General features: G+C 45.6%; 1 protein-coding gene across 2 annotated transcripts; it reads left to right on the top strand.

Moving 5' to 3' along the window:
• The first annotated feature begins 301 nt into the window (after positions 1 to 301).
• dachc (dachshund c) lies at positions 302 to 22,456 on the top strand. 2 transcript variants are annotated; one of them, XM_062401251.1, is made up of 11 exons: positions 302 to 1,122; positions 8,246 to 8,355; positions 10,312 to 10,416; positions 13,697 to 13,875; positions 15,063 to 15,183; positions 15,289 to 15,423; positions 18,022 to 18,218; positions 18,786 to 18,933; positions 19,596 to 19,724; positions 19,883 to 19,987; positions 21,862 to 22,456. In XM_062401251.1, the coding sequence occupies exons 1-11, from the start codon at positions 539 to 541 to the stop codon at positions 21,897 to 21,899; spliced, it is 1,851 nt and encodes a 616-aa protein (XP_062257235.1). In that variant the 5' UTR covers positions 302 to 538; the 3' UTR covers positions 21,900 to 22,456. The 2 variants fall into 2 exon arrangements, with proteins under 2 accessions (XP_062257235.1, XP_062257234.1); XM_062401250.1 differs by having other exon boundaries at positions 303 to 1,122; positions 18,783 to 18,933.

Raw genomic sequence — 22,456 nt, 5'->3', positions numbered from 1 at the left:
ATGATTAAGTCCACATGTGCTCTAAGTCTCATCACAAGTGTTAATGAGAAAGTGTGATTTCGTTAAAGGCGTTTATCATAAACAGGCTTATCCAAAGTTTATGTGGGCTAATCTCTCTCTCTAGCTCTCTCTCTCTCTCTCTCTCTCTCTCTCTCTCTCTCTCTCTCTCTCCCTCCCTCCCTCCCTCCCTCCCTCCCTTACTCTCTCTCTCCCTGTCTGTGGATATGTCTCTCTCTCTCTCTAAGAACACCAGCAGGCTCCTCCTCTCCATGTTAATGTGACAGTAGCATCTCCAGCCTCAGAGACAATCCTCCTCTCATTCAACTATGTGATCTGTTTTTCCCACACTGCTCCTCTCTTCTTCTTCTTCTTCTTCTTCCTCCTCCTCTCATCCCCCTCTCCTCCTCCTCTGCTCCGGGTCAATCAGTGCTCGCTCCCCGTTAAGCTGCTGCCGTTCTCCGGGGGAAGTTACTTTAAAACAGTTGACTCTGAAGTTTACTTTTTTTTTAAAATATATATATATTTGTTATTATCGGACATGACCACTATGGCAACCGCGGCTGCTCAGGCTCTGCTCCCGGCGGCTGCGCTCGGGCACCACCCGGCGCCGAGTTCCGTCTCCCCGGCCACCAGCTCACCGCCGCCCGCCGCCACCTCCGCCGCGTCCTCCCCGGCTCCTCCGGTGGCGCACCCGGCGCTGCTGCACCAGTTCCGCGCGGACCTCCTGCTGGCGAACGGCGCCGCGCTCAAGACCTGCGGAGCTCCGGGGTCCGGCGGCGCCAAACCCGTGTACGCCACCCCGTCGCCCGTGGAGAGCACGCCGCAGAACAACGAGTGCAAACTGGTGGAGGTGAAAGGTGCCAAGCTGGCCTCGTTCACGGTGAAGGACACGGAGCTCATCTGCCTGCCCCAGGCGTTCGACGTGTTCCTCAAGCACCTGGTCGGCGGGCTCCACACCGTCTACACCAAGCTCAAGCGCCTGGACATTTCCCCGGTGGTGTGCAACGTGGAGCAGGTCCGCGTGCTGCGGGGGCTCGGGGCCATCCAGCCCGGGGTGAACCGGTGCAAGCTCATCTCCAGGCAGGACTTCGAGACGCTCTACAGCGACTGCACCAACGCCAGGTGAGTGGGGGGTGATCGGGGGCTGCAGGGTCACACAACTTATTGTTAGAATAATGTATGTGTGTGTGGTGACAGCAGGTGCAGCAGGTGTAAAACATGTGATTCCCTGATAGGATTTTTAAGGTACTTTAACTTTGGACTTTACTTTCTGTGCATCTGAACTCAATCTGCAGGTCAGGTCAAGTCCCAGGTTTCATGGATTTGTGTACAAAATAATATCTTTCTGATATCTTTCTCCAAATTAAATGTCCTCCAAGAGTGATATGTAAAGTATATGAGGGTAAATGAACATTCCACTTGTTTCTGTCTGAAGTATACATCTGTTTTTCTTTGTACTGGAGTTTGTAAACCGTTCCACTGGGACTGACTGGAGGTCCAGTTAACCCCCTTTTTTATTTACCACACAACTTCCTGCCGGGCCTGTTACTAATCACTGCTTCAACGGATGATGAACGCTTTGATGATGATGATGATGAGGAGGATGTTGATGGTGTTGATGATAATGAATTTTAGTAATCCTAATTAAAACACACACACACTTCTGAAGTTTGTCATGTTATCGTGGGCTGAGATCTCTCGCTCTTCCTGACATTAACACACATGCACACAGTCTCTCGCTCTCTCTCACTCACACACTCACACAGGAACACACACACACACATGCACACATTGAATCTGACACTGTCATTCTGAGAAATTGATTCTTCACAGAAATTAATTAATTTTCATTTGGCCCCAAGCGGCAGCTTAAATCAGGACAAGCTCACTCACTCACTCACTGATCCCTTTGCTCTCCCTCTCTCCTTCTCTCCGCCGGCCTCTCTCTCCCTCCGTCTCTCTCTCTCCTTCCTTAATAACTCGCTGTCTTATCATATCAACACTCTTTAGCCCTGAGCATCAGAACAGAGGAGATGATTAAATGAATTCTCTGTGTTTATGATGCGATTATGTAAATTGGCTGTTTTGCAGAACTCCGATGGTGACCAACTACATGGGTCATCAATCCAATACGCCACAGAGATGTTTGGATAAAGGGGATAAATTGGATGGGATTTGTGGTTTCCTGGTGCCTCAGTCTGCTGTTGTGGGGACCACATGCTCCTGACAGCATGGGTTTGAATCCCGAGGACTGTGGATTAGCCTCAGTTTGGGGAATTTATATTGTTTGATAGTTAATCCCCGCTCCTTGGAGCATGAATGATCCAATTTACACCTGCCATTATATGCAGATTGAGGAGGCATCAAGATGTGAGCAGATAGAAACCCATGTAAGCGTGTCTAAACTATTTTTAACCTGTTCTTTTAATGTTTCTTGGGTGTAGGTCAAATCATTCGGGTCCTTTTTAATGTGGCTCTATTTTTATCTCTGAGCTACTTTTTCATTTGAGTACCAGGTGTTAGTTCTTGAGATAGGCTTCGACTTGTTGAGCTCAAAACCGCAAACACTCACATTCTGAAACAAACTCTTGCAAGAATCATCTTTCAGCTCCATGTGAGTGGATTAACACCTGCGTTTAGCATTCAAGGCCCCTCCAACCAAGACGAAATCCAGACACATCTTCCGGCTGCTCTGGGATTTCTTCCATGTCAGGTGTTAATGGGAAACGTTGTTATACAACTTGAAAACCCACAGCCTCCCCCATCTCTAATTATCCACACAACACTCAAACATGCCTTTAGTTAATGAGATCTAAAAACATCACTCTTCTGAAGTCTTCAAACGACTTCTGTGATTCTTTGTCTGAAGGCTTCAAAATATGCTGCGGTGGCCATTAGTATCATCCTCCTGCATTATGAGTAATTTAAGTAATCCCTCGTGTGGATGGAGCAACATGGGTAAAAAAAAAGAAGAAATAAGTGGGACTAAAGATGGTTATCGTTAAAAGGGTGAAGGATGGCCGAGTAGACCTAAAAGTTCCACCAACGTCTCCAAGAATATGATGTTACGTCTGTGTGACAGTGTTCGGGGCTCAGTCAGGTTTTGGTTACTGATTAAGACAGCCATCACTTATTATTTTCCAGTCCAGTACAGTCAGACAGGCCGAAGGAAGAATAACAGCCCTGTCGGATTGTTTAACACGACTAACAGAAACGCTTTACATGGATTCCTGCTGTTTATTCTCTTTGGCTGTTTGTTCATTCATCGGTTCTCTTTTAAGATTAAAATTAAACCTTGTGAGGCAGAGGTTATGAAAAAGTCCTCTGCTATCATTGTCTTTCCTTCTCCTCTTTGTCTCACTCTTTCGCTCCTGCTGTGCCGAAACACAAGCGCACACACACACATACACACTGTGTGACTTCTGAGGACGTTGCATTGACTTTCATTAATTTCCTGGAGAATTACACTAACCTGAACTATAACAACTACACGCATTACCTTAACCCCTAACCTGAACTCACTAGCCTGACTAGACCTTCTCCTAAAGTTTAATGATTTACGTAACGTCCCCATAGTGCGACTGAGATTTAGGTCCCAACAACATGACTAATACCTGGGCCACACACACACACACATGCACTCACACACTAACACCCACTCTGACCACTGACTCATCAATCCATGAAGAAGGGCCGACTTCACCCTTAGTCAAAGCCTAGTTATAATTCATGCATAGGTGGCACAAAAACACACACTCTATCTGCTCTCTCTGTCATCTCCCAACACACACACACACTCACTCACACACAGGCAGACACACAAACACTCATGGTCACGCCTGTGTGTTTGCTGGCTTTGCTGCTAAATGACATTAGTTCCACAGAGAGAACATGGTGTGTAGGAGGCAACCTGATCCTCCGTCCTTTTCTTTCTCCCTCACAAAGGAACAGTTTCATTCTCAGTTAGGAACACACATCAAACAGCTCGCTCAGGTCAAACTGTGTGTGTGTGTGTGTGTGTGTGTGTGTGCATATATTGCACATATATATTATGCATACTTTGTGTGGCATACAGAAATGCCACCCCTCTCATGTTACCGAAAAGCAGCGAAATGTGGCGAGACCAGAGTTCTCGTTACTTATTAACAAAGAATTTGTTAATAACAAAGCACAGGTTCTCCATTTATGTGTGTCAACATCTTTCATACACAAGGACATGAAAAGTAGTGTGTTCAGTGCTGTTTTTCTTAATTCACCAACAAAATCTTAATCTTACTAGAAATTTGCCATGATGATAGTTTTTCACCTCCTGTTCCAATAAACAGGAGGTGAATGGAATTTTGTTCAAATTATGTTTTTAAAATCAAACAAGGGGCAAAATATAGATTCTACAGGACCTAGTTCTAGATTAGACCTACTCTTGATGAAAACGTTTCAGAGTCTTTTTCAGGAAAGATAAATTAGATGTTGCTGAAAATGTCAATTCCTAAAAAGTGTGAACACAAACAAAATTCCATCACTTGCATTTCATTGAAGTGGATCCAGAAACCGGTCTCGCAACAAGATCTGGGGGAAAAAATGACTCTGTTATATCAAACTATGATTGATAAATGAAATGAAGTGGCCTGCGGAGTGCAACAATGGCTCGGCCTCGCAAGCTGGCAGCGGCGAGCCACCGTTGTGTATGTGTGTGCGCATGGGAAGGTGGACTCCTCAAAGCTGAGCCCCACTGCCATGCCATAACTCACTGTCAGAGCGAGCAGCGGAACGATGAAGGGGAGGAGGACTGTGTGTGTGTGTGTGTGTGTGTCTGTGTGTGTGTGTGTGTGTGTGTGTGTTAGGGTGGGGTGGTTAGCTCAACTTTAACCTACACACTCTTTTGATGTTTTATGGAGAGGAGCATGATGAGATAGAGAGGGCCTCCATGACTTCAACTATGACAGGTCCTAATGGAGTACACATAGACACACACACACACACACACACACACACACACACACAGTCTTGACATCGTCTTGACCCTGGAATGTGGGAGAGGAATGTAAGGCGGTATCAGTTTTGGAGATCAGATTCTTGCAATGATCAAACGTGCTGTGTGTGTGTGTGTGTGTGTGTGTGTGTGTACACGCCTGTGATTGTGTCGTCCTGCCTGCCTCTTTCATGACATCACCACACAGGCCTTTTTCCTAATAACAGCGGCACATAAAGCTTTTTTCAGCCGTCGATTTGAGAGGAAGATCACAACATCAATCTTTCCCTGCCTCCTCTAACCAGCGGCATAAGATTTCCAGTGTACGGCGGAGACGATATGATTTATCAAACCGGACCGTGACGGTGAATACAAACCCCGCGTGATAAACACAGATTGAAAGGATGGGAGCTGTAAACCGCTGCTAATATATTCCAAACAAAATCTTGTTTGAGCTAGTTCTCTTTTTCTTTTTTCTCTCTCCCCCTCTCTTCCTCTCCTACACAGACTCGCATAAACACACACACACACACACACACACAGCTGCTACCTATCAGCACCTCAGTTCCTCCAAGCCAGTAGCTGTTCCACTGTTTTGACTGTAACACTTCCTCCTCTTTCATTACTTTTCTCTTTCCCCCTCCGTGTGTGCGTGTGTGTTAGCGTGGAAGAGAGAGATCTGTCATCTTTGTTATGTTTTGTTTCTGTTCCACCTGTGCTAAGCTCCAGCTGCCATGTTTGCCGTTTCATGTTTCAGGTAACACACACGCACGCGCACGCACACAGACACACACGCTGAGTTTGGAGGGCAGAGAACCTTTTTTTTTTAAACAGTGTGTGTGGTGTGTGTGTGGTCAGAGCGTTGGCATGAGGGAGGACGTCTGGGTGAGATTTTAATTAAAGTTTGAGACAAAGAGGTCATAAGCCATACACCCCCTCCTCTACACAGACACACACACACACAATTTATACACACACACAATGCACTGTTTTCTCTCTTCCCCCTCCCCTCTCTCATTCCAGCCCCTCAGCTTGATGACTTTTCCATGAAAGGCTTTTTCATTAATCCTACCTCAGGGAACCGGTGCTCTCCAACCTCACACACACACACACACACAAACACGCATAACACACATGTGCGTGCACGCAGACACACAGAGACACATAGACCTCCCTCTACGGGTCACTTTGATGTATCAACGCACTTGCAGACTAAACACAAAATTAGGTTCCAGTTTTTAACGCCCCCTAAAATGCAACATATACAAAGGGGCACACACAAAACACACACCCATCAACGCACACATACACAGGCCATTAATTAGTGTGTTCAAATAAACAGTAGTAAGGGAAAGGGAAGCGGCTGCAGTGAAAACCAACCGCAGACTTTGGTCTCTGTGTATTTTATTTCCCCCCACTGGTGTTTGCCTCTGTGTGTGTCTGTGTGCCTGATTGTGTGTGTGTGTGTGTGTGTGTGTGTGTGTGTTTTCATTTTAGGTGTTCCAACATCAGTTGCACTGGTGCTGTGTTGCTTTACCTTCAAACTTGAGAACTAAAAATAAATTTCCTGCTTTTGTCAAGCGCAGTATGCTGCTCTATATGCGATGCAAAAAAAAATAGATTGTGTGTGATGTGAATCCACCCCGGCCTCCGAAAGAACAACACACACTCCCACACATACCCACACACTCACAGAGTGCCACACACACATTTACAGCTTCATCCCTCTTGCACATTCCTGCATGTCTTTATGTCATGTTGTGTGTGTTTGAATACGTGTACGTCTACCTGAGTGTGTCTCTGTCGCGGCTGCTGTGCTCGTGAGAGAGAGTGTGTGTGTGTGTGTGTGTGTGTGTGTGCGAGTGTGAGATATCTGATGTCAGCTGTCACATCCCAGTCGGTCTGGGCCCATAATAAGAGACAATAATAACAACTCATTAAAACCGAGGGCAGGAACTGTGGAGCTCATCGGCTCATCAAATTAACCTTTGAACACTTCATACGCACACATACCACACACAACCTCACACTCGCACACACGCATACAGGTGTGCGCTCTCTCTCAATCTCTCTCACACGCTCTCTCTCCTCCACACACACACACACACACACACACATGAGCTACCTGTTTTTTCTTCCACAGTTAGTGACTACACAATCTTTCTCCCTGTCTTTTTGTCTCTCTCCATCTTCCCCCCCCTCTCAGCCAGTGGGTGTGTCAACAGGGGATTGGTCCTTTCTGCTGGGTAATTGATGAATTATATGCAATATGCAAATGTGGCGCCATTAATCTCCTGACTGACAGCTTCGTTTATGGGGCCTTAATGACGGCTGGATTAGATTCTAATTAAAATCTGCTCAAAGACACCCCACGCTAGGAAGCTGCTGCCGCCGCTAGTCTCTCACTCAGTCCTTTCCCACCTTTTCTCACCCTCTCGGACTCTCCCTCCGTGTGTCTGCTCTCATCTCTTCCTGGGGCTTTACACCTCCTCCTCTTCCCCTGCGTCTCCCATTCCGTGTGTATATTGTTCTTTCTGTTTCTCCTGCTCTCTGTCACACCTTCGTGTCCTCTTCCCCCTCCGTCTTTAATATCACACAGACACTCCCTTCACAGACACACACACACACACACACACACACACACACTCACTTGCCCACAGACTCATGTTATCCAATGTAAGGCTGGCATGAAAGGAGATGAGCTGCGCTGCTTGTCATTAAGCCTGATGCGGCCCGTGTCATTTCCCCTGTCAGGACATTCACACCATTTAGTCAGAGCCAAAGTGATGACTGACAGTTTTTCGCGTAACTCCACCAGGATTGATGGCGCACGCCGGGCTCAATCAAAACCATGGGAATCTGCTTGTAGTCACAGGCTTTATTCAGAAAATCTGTGACATGACGGGGAAAGGGGGGGGGAGGGATGACCAGACGAGGGAAGGATGGAGGGAGAAGGAGGCCCGCAAACACATTTAATAAGCAAACAAATGAGTCAGTAATGAGGTGTTTTATTGATGCCATAGGGAAACACCTTTTTTGCTTGCTCGCATCCACAGGGAGGTGTGGATTTGCTGTACAGCAGCCTTCCTGGCACCGGGCAGGTTTCAGTGTTTTGCTTGTTGACATTTCAGCAGGATCAGAGGTTTACAGACTGATGGACAGTTTCCCTAACCGGGCCACCCATCTCAGGCTCAGCATGAGGAGCCGACTGAGCTAGTGAGTAAAGTATTAAACTGCCTAATGACTGACGTTGGCCCGTGTGTTCTCCGCCTGCAGCTCGAGGCCGGGACGACCGCCCAAGAGGCTGCAGAGTGTGACAGAGGGCGGAACCCACCACATGCTGTCCCACAGCGGTCTGATCCACGCTGGGATCATGCCTCCTGCAGGTGACCACCCAGGCCTCACCACACAGTACATATAGTGCATAAGTGTACATTGGAAACAGTATCACACGACTAACACTGTTGACTGTAATCATTTTCCCTGTTTCTGTGTTTTTCTCATCTTGCTTTGTCATTTGTTCTGTTCATTTTTATAAAGTATTCTGTCAGTTACTGTCAATTATTTGTCCTGGACAGGATATTATACATATGCGGGGGGGGGGGGGGGGCGTTGCTTTTCCTGCATACCAACATAATGACAAATTTTTTACCTCATATCATCAGGCAACCTGTGTGTTGATTAATCAAAAATTTGCATAGATAGTGCTGACACACGAGAAACCGGGCATAACTTGCAAGCTTGGTATTTTTTTCTTGACTTCTAAGTACACAAAGTCCTCTGTAAAGTTGAGCAAGATTAACTTGAAATTTCCAGTTCTCCAGATATTTAATAATGTACAAAAATGTCCAGGAAGGACAATTTGTGGTGTCCAAATATCTCTGGATCTTTGTGTTATATACTTAAATTTGATATTTTTATATGCCAAAGGCCCTCTTATAACTACAGTGCTGCTTGTTCTTGTCACAAACAGTTGAGTCCCTATTGTGTTGTGTGTGTGTGCTGTGTGTGTGTGTGCCTGTGTTTGTGAGTGTAGCAAAGAGAAAGGGAGAAAAGTAATTGTTGGCACCTCACCACTCTCAAAGTTGCCCTTGGCTTTGTGCTCTTCACTGCAACCTGATCTTTTCATTCTCCACCTCAAAAGAAGCCATTTTCTATTAGCCTCCACTTCCTCTCACTGTTCAAAGGTGTTTGAGGGTGTGTGTGTGCGTGTCCGCGTGTGTATTGTGCGTGTGTGTGAGCGTTCAAGAGCATCTTTCTCAGTGGGAAAAGAGTCTTTTTCCACCAAAGGAGAGGGCACGGCGGCAATGTCAGCGCCACTGATTAGAACTGGCCACATGAGAGGGAGGAAAGAGACAGAGAGAGGGAGGACATTTGAGCGTAAAAGGCAGGGAGAATCTTTGATGTGATCCTCCTTAGTCTCTCTTTCTCGCCCTCACGCACTCGCGCACACACACACACGCTACGCGGTGGCTTATGTCCCGCTGTGATGCTGACATTTGAAAAGGTAAAGTAAGGAGAGGCGATGGGTGGAGAACAGAGAAGAGGGCAGGAGGGAGAGGAAGAGGAGATGAGAGGGAAAAAAAGGGACAATTTGTTGTGGTTGTCTTGGTCGTAGATGGACGGACAGACAATTCCCCTCGTTGTGAAAAGAAGCAGAAGAGGAAAAAACACTCGGCTGTTCAGTTTGTTTCAAACGTTACGATGTATCCAAGTTCAGGAACTGAAGACTTATGGTTTGATTGCGTTTCTTCAGTGGTGTTTGCACAGTAGCAGGGTTTGTCCATCTTTAATAATATTCACCGTGTGTGTCTGTATTAGCGCGAGAGATATTTAATTATCTGTCGAGTTGCTCCTCGGGTCAAACCTCCGTCTGAGGTTCAGGGCGCAAATTAAAATGTGACTCTGCCCTGCTGCTACATTTTGTCGCTCTCCGTTTCACATAATCCAGAAGTGCACAACCCCTATTAAAAAGATTCTCCACGTTTTCTTTCCCCTAATGCTTCTAATTCGGACCGATAAAGAAGGACTTTCGGGCTGAAAGGTGGAGCCGCTGCCGCTGAGTGTCGTCCTGTGTGCTGTGGGATGAGATGTCCCTGTGTGGGAGAGATGAATGTCTCGGCTTGTTCCTATCACCGCTGACTCCCTGGCAGACTAAACGGCCGGTGCAGCGGTGCAGTCAGAATGAATGGCCGGCCTCTGTCTTCCCATGACAACCTCCTGCCTACCCATTGCTCTAATCCTCCACCGGGGCCATTGATCTGGCTCTTATTGATTCTTTCTCTTTCTTCCTTTCCTGCTTTTCTCTTTTTCTCTCCCCTCTATATCTGTCTCTCTCTCAGATCTGTCGGCCCTGGCCAAGAAGATCAAGCTGGAGGCGATGGCCAGTTACCACAGTAACCACCAACATGGCGGGCACAACGGCGAGAACGGTGACCACAACCTCGGTGAGTCCCGTCTGTTTGTGCGTCTACACAAACACGCCGCGCACGCACAAACACAATGTCACATAATTACGGCCGTATAACATGTTGCTCGGGTTGTTGTCTGTACACATCCGTGATGCCAAGTCAATACAACTTGGAGCAGCTGTGTTTGTGTGCGGCTGCTGGACCGGGCTGATTAAAACCAGGATGTGACATCACCTCTGCTGCACGTGCGTTTCCTCTGAGAGACGAGGAATGAAAAACAAACGGCCGCAGCCGTGAATCAGTTCTTCAGACGAAATTAGAAAGAGACATCTGGGGAAAGGAATCCAAACTATCAAAACACACGGCGCAGATCTCGTTGTATATATTTGATACATCTCAAATCTTTGTGGCGTTTTCCAAATTTTTTTCCCCCTCGATTTTGATAAATTCCTGTAAAAGCAAATATTTCCCTCAGCCTGAATTTGTTTGCACACTTTGTGACTTCAATGAGATTCAGGAAACAGATACCGGTTGGTCATCCGCTCTGCAGCCTCAAAACGTTGCCAGTAAATCATTAGCACCGATTAGTCATCACATCAGGTTCAAACCTCAACCAGCTCTGTTACTCATGCACAACATGGCATTAGTCTGCTTATATCAAGTTATATGGGATCAGTATTTACAGGAAAAAGAAGAGTTGAGTAAGCCAAGTGTTCCTGTCAACACGTAACAGTTGATTTTCACCTTTTAGAAAACGATCCTTCCAGCTACTCAGGTTCATGTTCAAATGTGATTTTTTTAGTCCTGTGTTTTGAAAGAGGCTCTGCAGTGAAGTGGAGCGGCAGCGGAGGAGAGCGAGCTCACCGGGATGATAGAGAGATGAATAAGATGAGAGGCTGAAGCCAAATCAATAGTCTTCTCTCTAATTCACTATCCTGAATGCAAACGACAAACGCTGGACAATCGATGGCGGAACGGACACACGCACTCTCGCGCACACGCCACGCTCCAAACACCAGTCACACACACACACGCACACACGCACAAACAAATCGGACGCACCTCCCCCTCTGTTATCGACAGGTTAAAGCGACATCAGTGTGTTTAGACAGATGACAGGGCTTATGGAGGTCTGTGTGGAATACACTATCAACCTGGGATACACTTAACATGTGGAGCGGACTGCGAGGCTTTAGGGCAGAAATGAAAAACGAAGAAACCGTCCTTGTGTTTCTCAGAAATTACAAAGGAGACGAAAGTCGAGTCACCACGTGTGTGTGTGTGTGTGTCTGTGCGTGTCTGTGTGTGTCTGTGTGTGTGTGTGTGTCTGTGTGTGTGTGTGTGTGTGTGTGTGTGTGGTGCATTTTTCTCCGTGCCCGCTCCCAGTCTTAAAGCATTGTTTACCATTGTATGCACTCGGTTACGACTGCCAGCATCTGTGCACAGTTTGGTGGCATGGTTACCACCAGCCATTATAAACCTGTAAAGCTTAATCACTGTTAATGATAGAGTCAAGTGGAAACACACACACACACACACACACACACACACACACACACATGAGCACCGTGTGTTTTTTCCACACTGCCACCCACGGCCTTATGGGAAGGATAGACCCCTACCAGATCTTTTAACCACTACAAAGGCCGAGTCTCTGATTACACACAGGCACACACTCACAAATGCTGAGTGTGACACCTTATGGGCCGAGGGAAGAGCAGGGGAGCAGCCATTTCTGCATTTAACAAGATCTTCTGGGAAATTTACAGTAACTGTTTGTTTACAGTAATGGTTTGTTTGGATAAACATAAGAGAGGCACTTTGACTTTTGATGTTTTTTAATGAAACATAAGAGAGAGTGATGGGAGGGCACAGGGAGCGGAGGGGAGGGGGAGAGAGTGAGAGAAAAACAGAATTAAGAAGGAGAGGGAGGGTGATGGAAATGAAATTATGAGGCAGGGGGATGGGGGGGGGGCGACAAAAGTGGAGTGTTGGTTTCTAACCAAGGTTTAATATTTGGCTGCTGGTTGATTGTCGGAGCATCTGGTTGTTTAGCTCCATTCAGACAGATCTTTTGTTTGGATTGGTTTCTGCTCTGGGCAAGTGAGAGACTAATCTGCCAAATGCACAAAGCACTGCACATATGTCCGGCGAGCCCGACTCCTAAAGTCAACGCCTCACTCTTTATTTCTGACTTCGCCTCTTTCTCTCCCTCCTCTTTCTCTCTTTTCTCTCCTCTCCCTCCTTTATTTGTTCCATTTCATCTCTCCTCTTTGGATCGGCCTCTTTTCTTTTTTGTTTCCATGCACTCCTTCCATTATTTGTGACAATTGTGCGGAATAGAGTCCAAGATTTTTCCCTTTGTGTTTATAATTACCCAGCGTGCATTGCTGGCCCGGCACCAGGACTGCCATCAGCTTCTTTTGTTCCACTTCCTCCCTGTGTTTCTTTTGTTTTTGTTTTTCCTTTTATTAAATGATAAATATTTATGTCATTTTCTCCCCCCCCCCCCCCCCCCACCCAACAGGATTGTTTGCTTCATGAATAGAGGGACTGCAACTACCCACTGGGGTGTACTTGAAAGGAGGGATTTGCTTTAAAGATAGTGGATATTTGTCTTAAAGACAGGAGACCCTACAACAGATTGGCCCGAAATAATAAAGAGTTGGATTTGATTCGCTGAAAACAAGTCGGATTATCAATAAGAACAGAGTTGAAAGAAACTCTTTTCTTAACTTGGCTGAGTTTGATTTTCAGTATTTTAGCAGAATTCACGAAAAGCCTTCACAACAGCAACTCTGTGTTATGTTAAAGAGCAGGACAAGTGTTTCTTTCAATCATGTCTTCTTCCACTTTGCTGCCTTTTCATCATCTCTCCTCCTGCATGCGTCGTTTTCAGCTCTCTCCATCTCTTTACCCTCAACATGCACACACACACACACACACACACATATCATCAAGTCGCGCTGTGGAGGCAGGGCAGTCATCCAGGTAATACTGACATCACAGATGAATGATACCAGCGTCCAGTTTCAGTCGTGTCATCAGAGAAGCTGAGGCGCTGGGGGCTTTTAGTTCAGTACACACCACAGGGCTGAGCAGGGAGAGGCCTGATGGGTAAATACAACTGAAGCAAGGAAACAAAAAGAAAGAAGACAGAGACTTATCTCACGTTGGGTGCGTGGACACCGCAGCTTTCATGGCGTTTAAACAGAGCTTCTGTTTCTGATGACAAACGATAGCCTCTACTGTACTTTACTGTCCTTCACCTCTTTATCTGTAGTTTACTGTAGTTTTATTCTTTTCTTTCCCCCAGTTCTGGATCAGTTGCCCTTCATGATGATGTCACATCCCATGATCCCGGCCAGCCTGGCGCCGGCCTCCGTTTCGATGGCGATGGGCCAGATGAACCGGTTGAGCGCACTGGCCAGCATGGCCAACGTGGCACACCTTCATGCCAACCCCCACGCCAGGGCTCCCACCTCCGTCATTAAGGTGAACCCTGCGGACCCTCAGCCCGGGTGGATCTCACCAGCAGCTTGTTAGCGTCTGAGTCCATGTGACACACGGGAATTGTAAATTACAGAGAAGTGTTATTTCAAAACAAATGTATTTGGAAAAAAAATGAATACGTGACTAAATGAAATACACTCCAATTTGCTTTTAATATCTAAAGTATTGTTAAAAGTCTCTTTAATTTCGAATAATCTAATTGTTTATCTCAATATTTAGAATCAAATTAATTTTTCTCTTACAACCATAGTTGGTCTGAAAACCACAAATTATCCACTGGTGGTCGTCTAAGTTCTGGATCACTACCAGAATATCCTCATTTGTTCCTTGGCTTGAGGCCAGTCCCATATCTATTTTTAAACTTTTTAAAATATTCCCCCTGCAGACAGAAACTGTGACCTTTACAGCCGAGTCGGTCTCTTTACACAAAAACTGCATCACTGTTTTCACTCTTAGGTAAAAGAGGTTTGGACGGATTATATTTCCTGCTGCAGACGTCACTCCTCACAATGTACTCCTCATCAGCGGCAGGAAGTCATTTTAACGATGCAGACCATTGTTTTTCAAACACTGGGCTGGGTCCAGAGATAGTTAAAGAGTGTTATCGAAACAGAACACCACATTTTTATGTGAGAACCAAACAATACCATATTACCTTTCCAGGCCCTTACGTGTCCCAAAGAACATGATCGTACCGAAGATATGTGGAGTCGACTGTATTCAGCCAAAAAGCAGCTATTGCATTTAGTCAAGACTGAGATAAGGCCAGAAACTTGTTCAGCATGTGTTTTACCATAATTTAACAGGAAGAGAAACAGAATCAAGGGATAACATAACTAAAGAATCCATCCATTAGCAAAACCTTTTGACCCTCAGAGGCCTAGAGAGTCAATGAGAGCTGGGTAAAGGTTAAGATACTCCCTGGACACATTGCCAGTCCATCACACGTCTGATACTTCCGGAAAGGTTCCTATCTGAGTAAAAAAAAGTTTTGTTTTTTTAAGTCGGCTAACGACATACATATGAAACAAGTGATAAGTAGGTTTTCTTCCCCAAAAAGTTATTATTAATATCTATATGAGGTCAGCTACATAACATACTGTTGACATAGGCTCAGTGTGATTAAGGTTTATTTCTACTGGAATATAACATCTTTTTTTGTTTTGCAGGAACGAGTGCGTGACAGCCCATCGCCCTCTCCCTCACTGGAGGAAGCCCAGATGTCGTCCAATCACAGCAGCAGTGTGTCCAGTTCCCCGTCTCACATAGAACGAGTCGCAGACACCACACGTACGTACTCACCTGGGTCACCTACGCTCTGCGAGGGACTGTTTAACCGTAATGACACCTGTGAGCACTTTATGGCCTTTTTGACTTTTAATACCTCCTCCACAGACTCGCACCATGACGGCCTGCCATCGAGTCACAGTGTGTTAGGACACTCTCCTGGTGTGGTGCAGGGATCCAGAGAGACAGATGGGACTCCGGTGGAGTACAGCAAGGAGAGCAAGAGGAGCCACACCGACAGAGGTGAGATACATTATTATATCTGTGTAACTCTTGTCGGCTTTGATATTCGCATTTACTGTTTAAAACAACTACATTTAAATGAACTTTTTCTTGTTTTTACATGTGTTGAGTCTCCTTTTAAATATGCATTACATTACATTAGAGATTTATTGATTGACGGCATCGATTTGACTCCAAAGGTCAAGTTCTTGTTTCTTTATTGGAAATCTGCGGCCATTAATCATGTAAAGATTAGTAACGATTATTTCTCTGGTAAATCAATCGCCTTTGAGCAGTTTGTCAATACAATACAACGAGCATTCAGTTTCCCTCCGGGCCAATCGATCCGTGTCATCATTCCCACTGTGGATTTGAACACTTGTGGCGACCGTGTGACCAGTTTATTTAGCCCCTTTATTTAGAAGCGGGAGGGATTTCTAACAGTTTCAACAAGAGAGCGAATTGTCTCGCTAACAGGTCGATCGAGATTCACCGTGGCGCCCCCTTCTCTCCTCCTCCTCTCCTCTTCGCCGCTGGTGCCCCCCCCCCCCCGGCGCCCCGCGGAGAGCAAAGACAAATAATTCTGCAAAACAGGGCTCCATTAGACCAGGGAGCGGTGTTACATTAGCGAGCCATTTGCCGGGGCCGCGGCCTAACGAGCCGGGCGGCCTCCCGCGCTCTCAGCTGGACCTCATCTGCATAACGACTGCCTCCCTGTCGTTAGGGCCCCGCGTTGCCACGGCACTGCCACGTCAGTTGTTTGGTCCTCTCTGTCAGGGAGGTTTGCATTAGCTTAATGAGGACCGCTCAAGGACAAACAGTCAGCAGAAATCTCCAGCGAGAGGGAGAGAGAGAGGGAGAGCGGGGCGAGGAACCGAGAGTTTGTATGTGTGTGCACGCGCCTGTGTAAATGTATTCTAATACTGAATCACATTATTCAGTAATCGAATCTAAAAAAATCACAAAGGCCTCCCAGGTAAGGTTTGGGACGCTGTCAGGTATCTGTGAACGTATTGATAAAACAGTGATGGCACCGGCGACCTGAATGCCATGCATCACACGTCGCATTTATGCAATTGATTTTCAATTGATTTTCCCGGCATGCAAATGAAACGCATGTACATTTGCCGGATTGCAGGCTTTTGTGTTTGACCTAGAACATCACAGGACAGGTTTATCATGGATTGAACGGAGTTTCAAAGAGCACTCCGGCGCTGTCATTCTGTCAATCCATTGTATGATAATCTCTGAGTGTGTGTGTGTGTGTGTATGCAAGGCGGTTTTGGCTGTGTGTGCTGTTTCGGTGGTCTTTGAACAACGTATCCATGCAGCAGAGATCAGAGGCCATCCCTGACACCTCACTCCCATTAACCAAACATCAGCAGAATTTTATTCTCTCTCTGTCTCTCTCGCCTCCCCCCCCCCCCCCCCCCATTCTCTTCCGCTGACTGGCAGTCTTCACGTGGTGAAGTTCATTAGCCCTGGGGACGGGGGGGGGGGGGGGGAGATGAAGTTGGGAGAAAAGAGAAAAACAGACAGTGACCTTGGTTACGGAGATGGGTAAATGATCAAACGAGCTGGCAGTTGTCTGTGTGTGTGTGTGTATTTATTCCAAACCTGTGTGTGTGTGAGTGTGAGGTAAAGTAGGCGTAAAACAGTAACTCAATAAAGGATCAGTCACATCCAAGGAGCCTGGGGAGCCCACGCTGCTGACTGCGCACTTCAGCGCCTATGAATGTGTGTGTGTGTGTGTGTGTCTGTATGTGTGTGTGTGTCTGTATGTGAGCCACAGGAGTGTAGTTGGATGCCCTCCGCTGAGCTCGCCAGCACCTGCTAATTACCTTTCTCTACAGAGCAATGCTTTGAGCAAGAAAGAGGGAGAAAGGAGGAGAGGCGAGGGGGTGGGGGTGTGGTGTGGGGGGGTATTGCTTCTCATCTGTGAAACACCTTGAATGTGACAGTTGCCAAGACGTGTGGCCGAGGCGGGGAAGGGGAGGTGGGTGGATTTGGAGCAGAAGATGCTGTGGTCAGCTAAGTGGAGAAAACACTGTCATTTGTCACAGACAGAGAAAAGTGCCAGATCTCACATCGCACGTTCACACTCGTCTCCGCTCCAGTAAGCCCCGGACTCCCAGGACGTCTCCGTCCTCAGTGGCTCGGATGACAGTACACGTACAGAGCGAGCAACACACTGATGTAGGGGTGGGGGGGTGGGGGGAATGTGGAAAGAACCGGCCAATCGTCAAGTCCCTCGCCGTCAGGAAACGGGAACAGGCAGTTCTCAGGTTTACAAACAGATGGTCATCCATAATGCAGCTTCTTAGCTGTTTTATGTGAGATGTCAAGCTGTGATGAATTATCAGTAGGCAGCGTGCCATCTAATAAAGGGTAACCACATTTTCAAAACCCCAAAGCAGGACTTCTCTGTATATGTACATGCACTTGCACACACAGTAATTAGTGTAAACACCTATTTGATTTTGAGCTTGATATGTTAACAAGAAATTAAGTAAATGCTGTGAATTATAGAAATTTGCATTTAACCTTGATTAACATATTGTTGCATATTATTGTGTTAGCCTTTCTGAGTAGACATCAAACTGTCTCCGTGCCCTCCAGATAACAGCTCCATGGCCACTCCGACAACGAGGGAGAGCTGTGATAGACAAGTCTACCAGAAACCCCCATCAGGCAGGGAGGGCTGCGAGAGGGTATCTTACCCTGCAGGACAGAAGCTCCCAGCAGGTCTCCACCACGCTCCCTTCATCTTCCCCGAAGGCCTGTCCTCCATAGAGACCCTGCTCACCAACATCCAGGTGAGGCTCTGCCGGGGCTTTATCATCGTTATTCTACTCCGAGATGAATAGGGAGGGAGATGAGCCACTCTTTGGGAATTCCTGAAATGGTAAATAGCAGCAGACAAGGCAGACATTTAAGAAACGCAGTAATTGGAATGGGCGTGCGCTGACCTGCTTCTCAGATTTTACACGTCTTTGTTACGGCAGAGTCACAATGAATGCGCTCGCCGGCTCGGTTTACACAGGGGGAAAGAAACCCACATGTTGTTAACCTCATTTGATCCTGATGTGATATCAGCTCCGTCTTTAACCTGGAGTTAAGAGATCAGTGTTGACTTCATTCAGAAAAGTCCTTCTTGCCTGCTCATTACACAGGTTCACTGTGATCTTTGTATTTTTAAACACTGAGCTGGTTTACATCCTCTTTGCTTGAAATGACTGCAGCTCGTTTTTAATCTACTTTAATCCTGAAAGTTTAAAAAAAAAACATCATAAGAGAAATATCTACTCGAGATCCGGTGATTACTCTCTGGTGCATTTTGCGGTGTGTAACCTGTTGATGTGTGTCTGTGTGTCTCCAAGCAGGGTCTGCTGAGGGTTGCCATAGAGAACGCCCGGGCGCAGGAGAAGCAGGACCAGCTGGAGAGGACGGAGCTGAAGCTGGAGCTGGTCCGGGAGCGGGAGCTCAGAGAGACCTTGGAGCGGCAGCTGAGCATCGAACAGAAAAACAGAGGTTAGCATCCGTTGATTTTCCCATGGAGATTATTCTAATTTGCCGATTTTTACATCTTAACACTGGAAATTCTGCTGAACAGCAAAAAACAGTTTGGTCTAATCCACTTCTAAGCTGACAGGACGTCCAGTAACTTGAGAATCAGATCAGGAGGAGCGGACACCTACTGTAGATTAGCGCTTTAGAGCATCTGCAGAGGTGAATTAGACTGAGGTTGGCAGTATAGTACAAAGTAAATCAGGTTTGGCGTGTTGCTTTCAAATCGAGCACAGTGAGAGCAAATGCCAGTCAAAGGTTGTTTCCTTGATAAGGTCACACGGGACGGAGACGTCGGCAGAAGATGATGCTGGTGACCTGTTGCATGTGTGGGAAAAGCTTTCAATCGTTTTTTTGACCAAACCTGTCAACCAGCCTCTGTGAATGCAATTTGAATTCATGTCAAATATATGTGATGACACTTGCTGACTATTGATATCTCATTAAAACCCCAGCAACACATTGTATGTCCAAAAAGTCCCTCAGAGCTCTTAATGTAATGATGCAGAAAAGACAGGGCAACAAAAACACAACAACAGACAGAAACAACATAATGTATTGAAATATTATAATGGAACAATGTCCTTTGTCGTCTGTCCTTCATCTTCTTCCTCTTCTCTATTTAGTTCTTATCCAGAAGCGCCTGAAGAAGGAAAAGAGAAGTAAGAGGAGACTACAGGAAGCTCTGGAGGAGGAGGTCAAGCTCCGAGATCAGGCCGAGCACAGCCTGGTGCACACTGCCAACACACACACAGGTACAAGTTCTCATGTATTATATTTCTGTTGTGACTCTGTTTTTATTGCCACTTCCTCATTTTCATATTAAATGTCACTAAGCCGTCAGTGCAACACAGCCCCGACTGTTCATTAGCCTCTAATTAAGTGTCCTTATTAATTAATGACCAAACTACAGGCCATCAATCATCGGCGGCGCCTCCTCACACAGAGCCCGTGACCCAGGACGTGGACGGGAGCAGCCACGACGACAACAGGCTGGACACCAAGGCAACAGTACAAGGTACAGGTGTGCAAATAACAGGGTCGCCTCCTCAGTCTGAGTAAAAGCTGCTGAATCACGGAAACTTAAATAAAGATTAGGAGAAACAACCCGATTAGAGAGATGGGACAAATTCATGATTTATTTTATTTTGTGCCACGTTAGAACAGAAAAAAGGACTATATTGAAGATTTAAAAAAAAAAAAATGAGATTTAGAAAGTAAAGTTGTAAATCCTAATTTGATACGATATTATGAAATTACTAAATAAATAAAATAAAAAGTAGGAAATGTATATCAAGGAGATCATCACCAGATTATCATGCAGATGTCAAAGTCGACCACTACTTAACTTTCCTCCTCCACAAATGAGGCATTTTCCTCCAGGTCTGTGTGATTCTTTCTTCAGAATTCTTTCTTTGTAGAATTACAACTTTGTTCTTGAAATGTCAAGACATTTTTCCCTTTTTGTCCTATTACATAAAATATAAATGTTCATATTAAGGTAAAAACATGCAAGTCTTTTAAGCTGCTCATGTGATCTTTTGAGTTTGAGTCTGGCTCTTAAAAATAAGGTATGACTCATTTTTTAAAACACAAAGGTATGTGTGTATCAGTCTTTCTAAAGGCCCTGCACCAAGTTTGAAGTGAATTAACAGTCGTACCTTCACATGACTTGTCCTTCTTGGTAAATTATTCAGTTTCATTGAAAGAATTATGAAATAAACGCTGATATACCTTCTGATGGGGATTTATTCTGCTCCTGTCAACCGAGCCCGGACAACAGATTTCATTATTTCACCTCCTCTCTGCGTTTGATGCTTAACTGACCGGTCTACTGGAAGGGTTTTCAGAGATTTCACACAGAGAGCGCTCCCGACAAATTGAACAAAATTAAATGAAGCGTGAGGCAGTTCATCTGGGCGACCATTTTAATGGAGTCGGACGTTTTAATATATTTATATGTGCCGACGTTATTGTCCTCGCAGGGATAGATTAATAAGAATTTCTCACGTGTAACATCTTAAACAGACAGAAAAAAAAGGGGGGGGCTGTGATCTCTGGAGCCCGACCTCATCAGGAGAGTGCGCCGCTCGAGCCCACCTCCGGTCCACGCCGTGCCAGGACCGCCGCACGAGCCGGCGTGCTTGTTCAAAGGCAGTTTTTAATTGAATGTCAGTGAAGCAAGAAGAAAACTGGCCACTAATTAACGGCTGTCTTAATTGTCCTCGTGACGAGTTTGTTTGGACATCATTTGCATAATTAACACCCAGTAATAAATCATTTAAAGGGGAATTGTCTGTCAGACAGCGGGGCAGGATGTGCTCTCTTTGTGCCAGGAAGTTTTTACCACAGAAAACAGGGATCAGGGCCCCAAACATTTTCAACTCAGACTTTACTAAATTGTGATCTTTTATGAAGGATGAGGCTTTATAGGGTCTTATTCAATATTTATATGCTTGATTAATTGTACAGGGCATTTTACATCCTGTTGTTTCAGTGACTGTAAAATCAAACTGCCTGAGTTGTACCTTCGTCAATGAGGTTGTGTTTGCGTCTGCCATTTGTTGTTACCAGGATTACGCAAAAACTACGGGTCAATGGACGGGGTATGGATCAGGAAAGATCCCATATCATTTTGATGTGGGTCAGGATCAGGGGGCGGGTCCAGGATTTTTAATATGTTATTACCATTTTTCCCGGGAACAATTCATGGAGCTTGAAGAAAATATTCTCACAATTTTCTGGGACCTATATTTATGAGAATGTGAAATTTGGTGCAGATCCAAATAAAATACAAATCCAGATCTAGAGAATTTAATTACAGTTTAATATGTTTAAATGTTAAGAATTTAAATTGTGCTTAACTTATCTGTATTTTTTTGTGGATTTCAGATGGCAGAGTGTTCCTGCAGACCACTGGGCTGTACTGAAGCTGGAATGGATGGATGGACGAATGGATGGATGAATGGACGGATGGATGGATGAATGGATGGATGAATGGATTTGAGTGCGACGAAGATTCCTCCTTCATGAGACCTACGATGGACAGGCATGCTCAGTGGCGTCTGAGATCCACGTCTCCACGTTGACTCCCCGACATTTCAACGGTCACATTTGAACTTTCCCATTGTTCTCTCGTTTTAATTTATTGCAGTTATCACCAAATCTTGGCCGTAGTGGGAACAGTACTTTATTCCGATGATGTGTTTCACTGTGTTTCTTTCGATCAAGGTTTTCTGATCCTAGATGAAGACGACCATAGTTGTTTTTTTGTCAGTGCTGTTTATCTGGACACAAGTGCTGGACGAGTTATACTTGTAACAGAGTCGTGTACATATATAGTCATCCTCTTTGTTATTATTATCATCAAAAAAAGACATAATGGCATGGTGTACAGTCAGTTAATGACTTTGTGTATGTTATGCAGTAGTGCAGTTTGACAATACAAACAATACAAATCCTTTTTATTAAATTGTGTTACTGCTTC

Source organism: Platichthys flesus, chromosome 12 (genome assembly GCF_949316205.1).
Source record: "Platichthys flesus chromosome 12, fPlaFle2.1, whole genome shotgun sequence".
Lineage (NCBI taxonomy): Eukaryota > Metazoa > Chordata > Actinopteri > Pleuronectiformes > Pleuronectidae > Platichthys > Platichthys flesus.
This window is presented reverse-complemented; position numbering and strand designations above follow the sequence as displayed.

Bases quoted from the DNA above. Each gene is read 5' to 3' on its own strand.
- dachc (XM_062401250.1), top strand. From the start codon at position 539: ATGACCACTATGGCAACCGCGGCTGCTCAGGCTCTGCTCCCGGCGGCT. The intron at 8,356-10,311 runs GTGACCACCCAG...TCTCTCTCTCAG, and splicing joins TGGGATCATGCCTCCTGCAG to ATCTGTCGGCCCTGGCCAAG. The intron at 13,876-15,062 runs GTGAACCCTGCG...TTTGTTTTGCAG, and splicing joins CTCCCACCTCCGTCATTAAG to GAACGAGTGCGTGACAGCCC.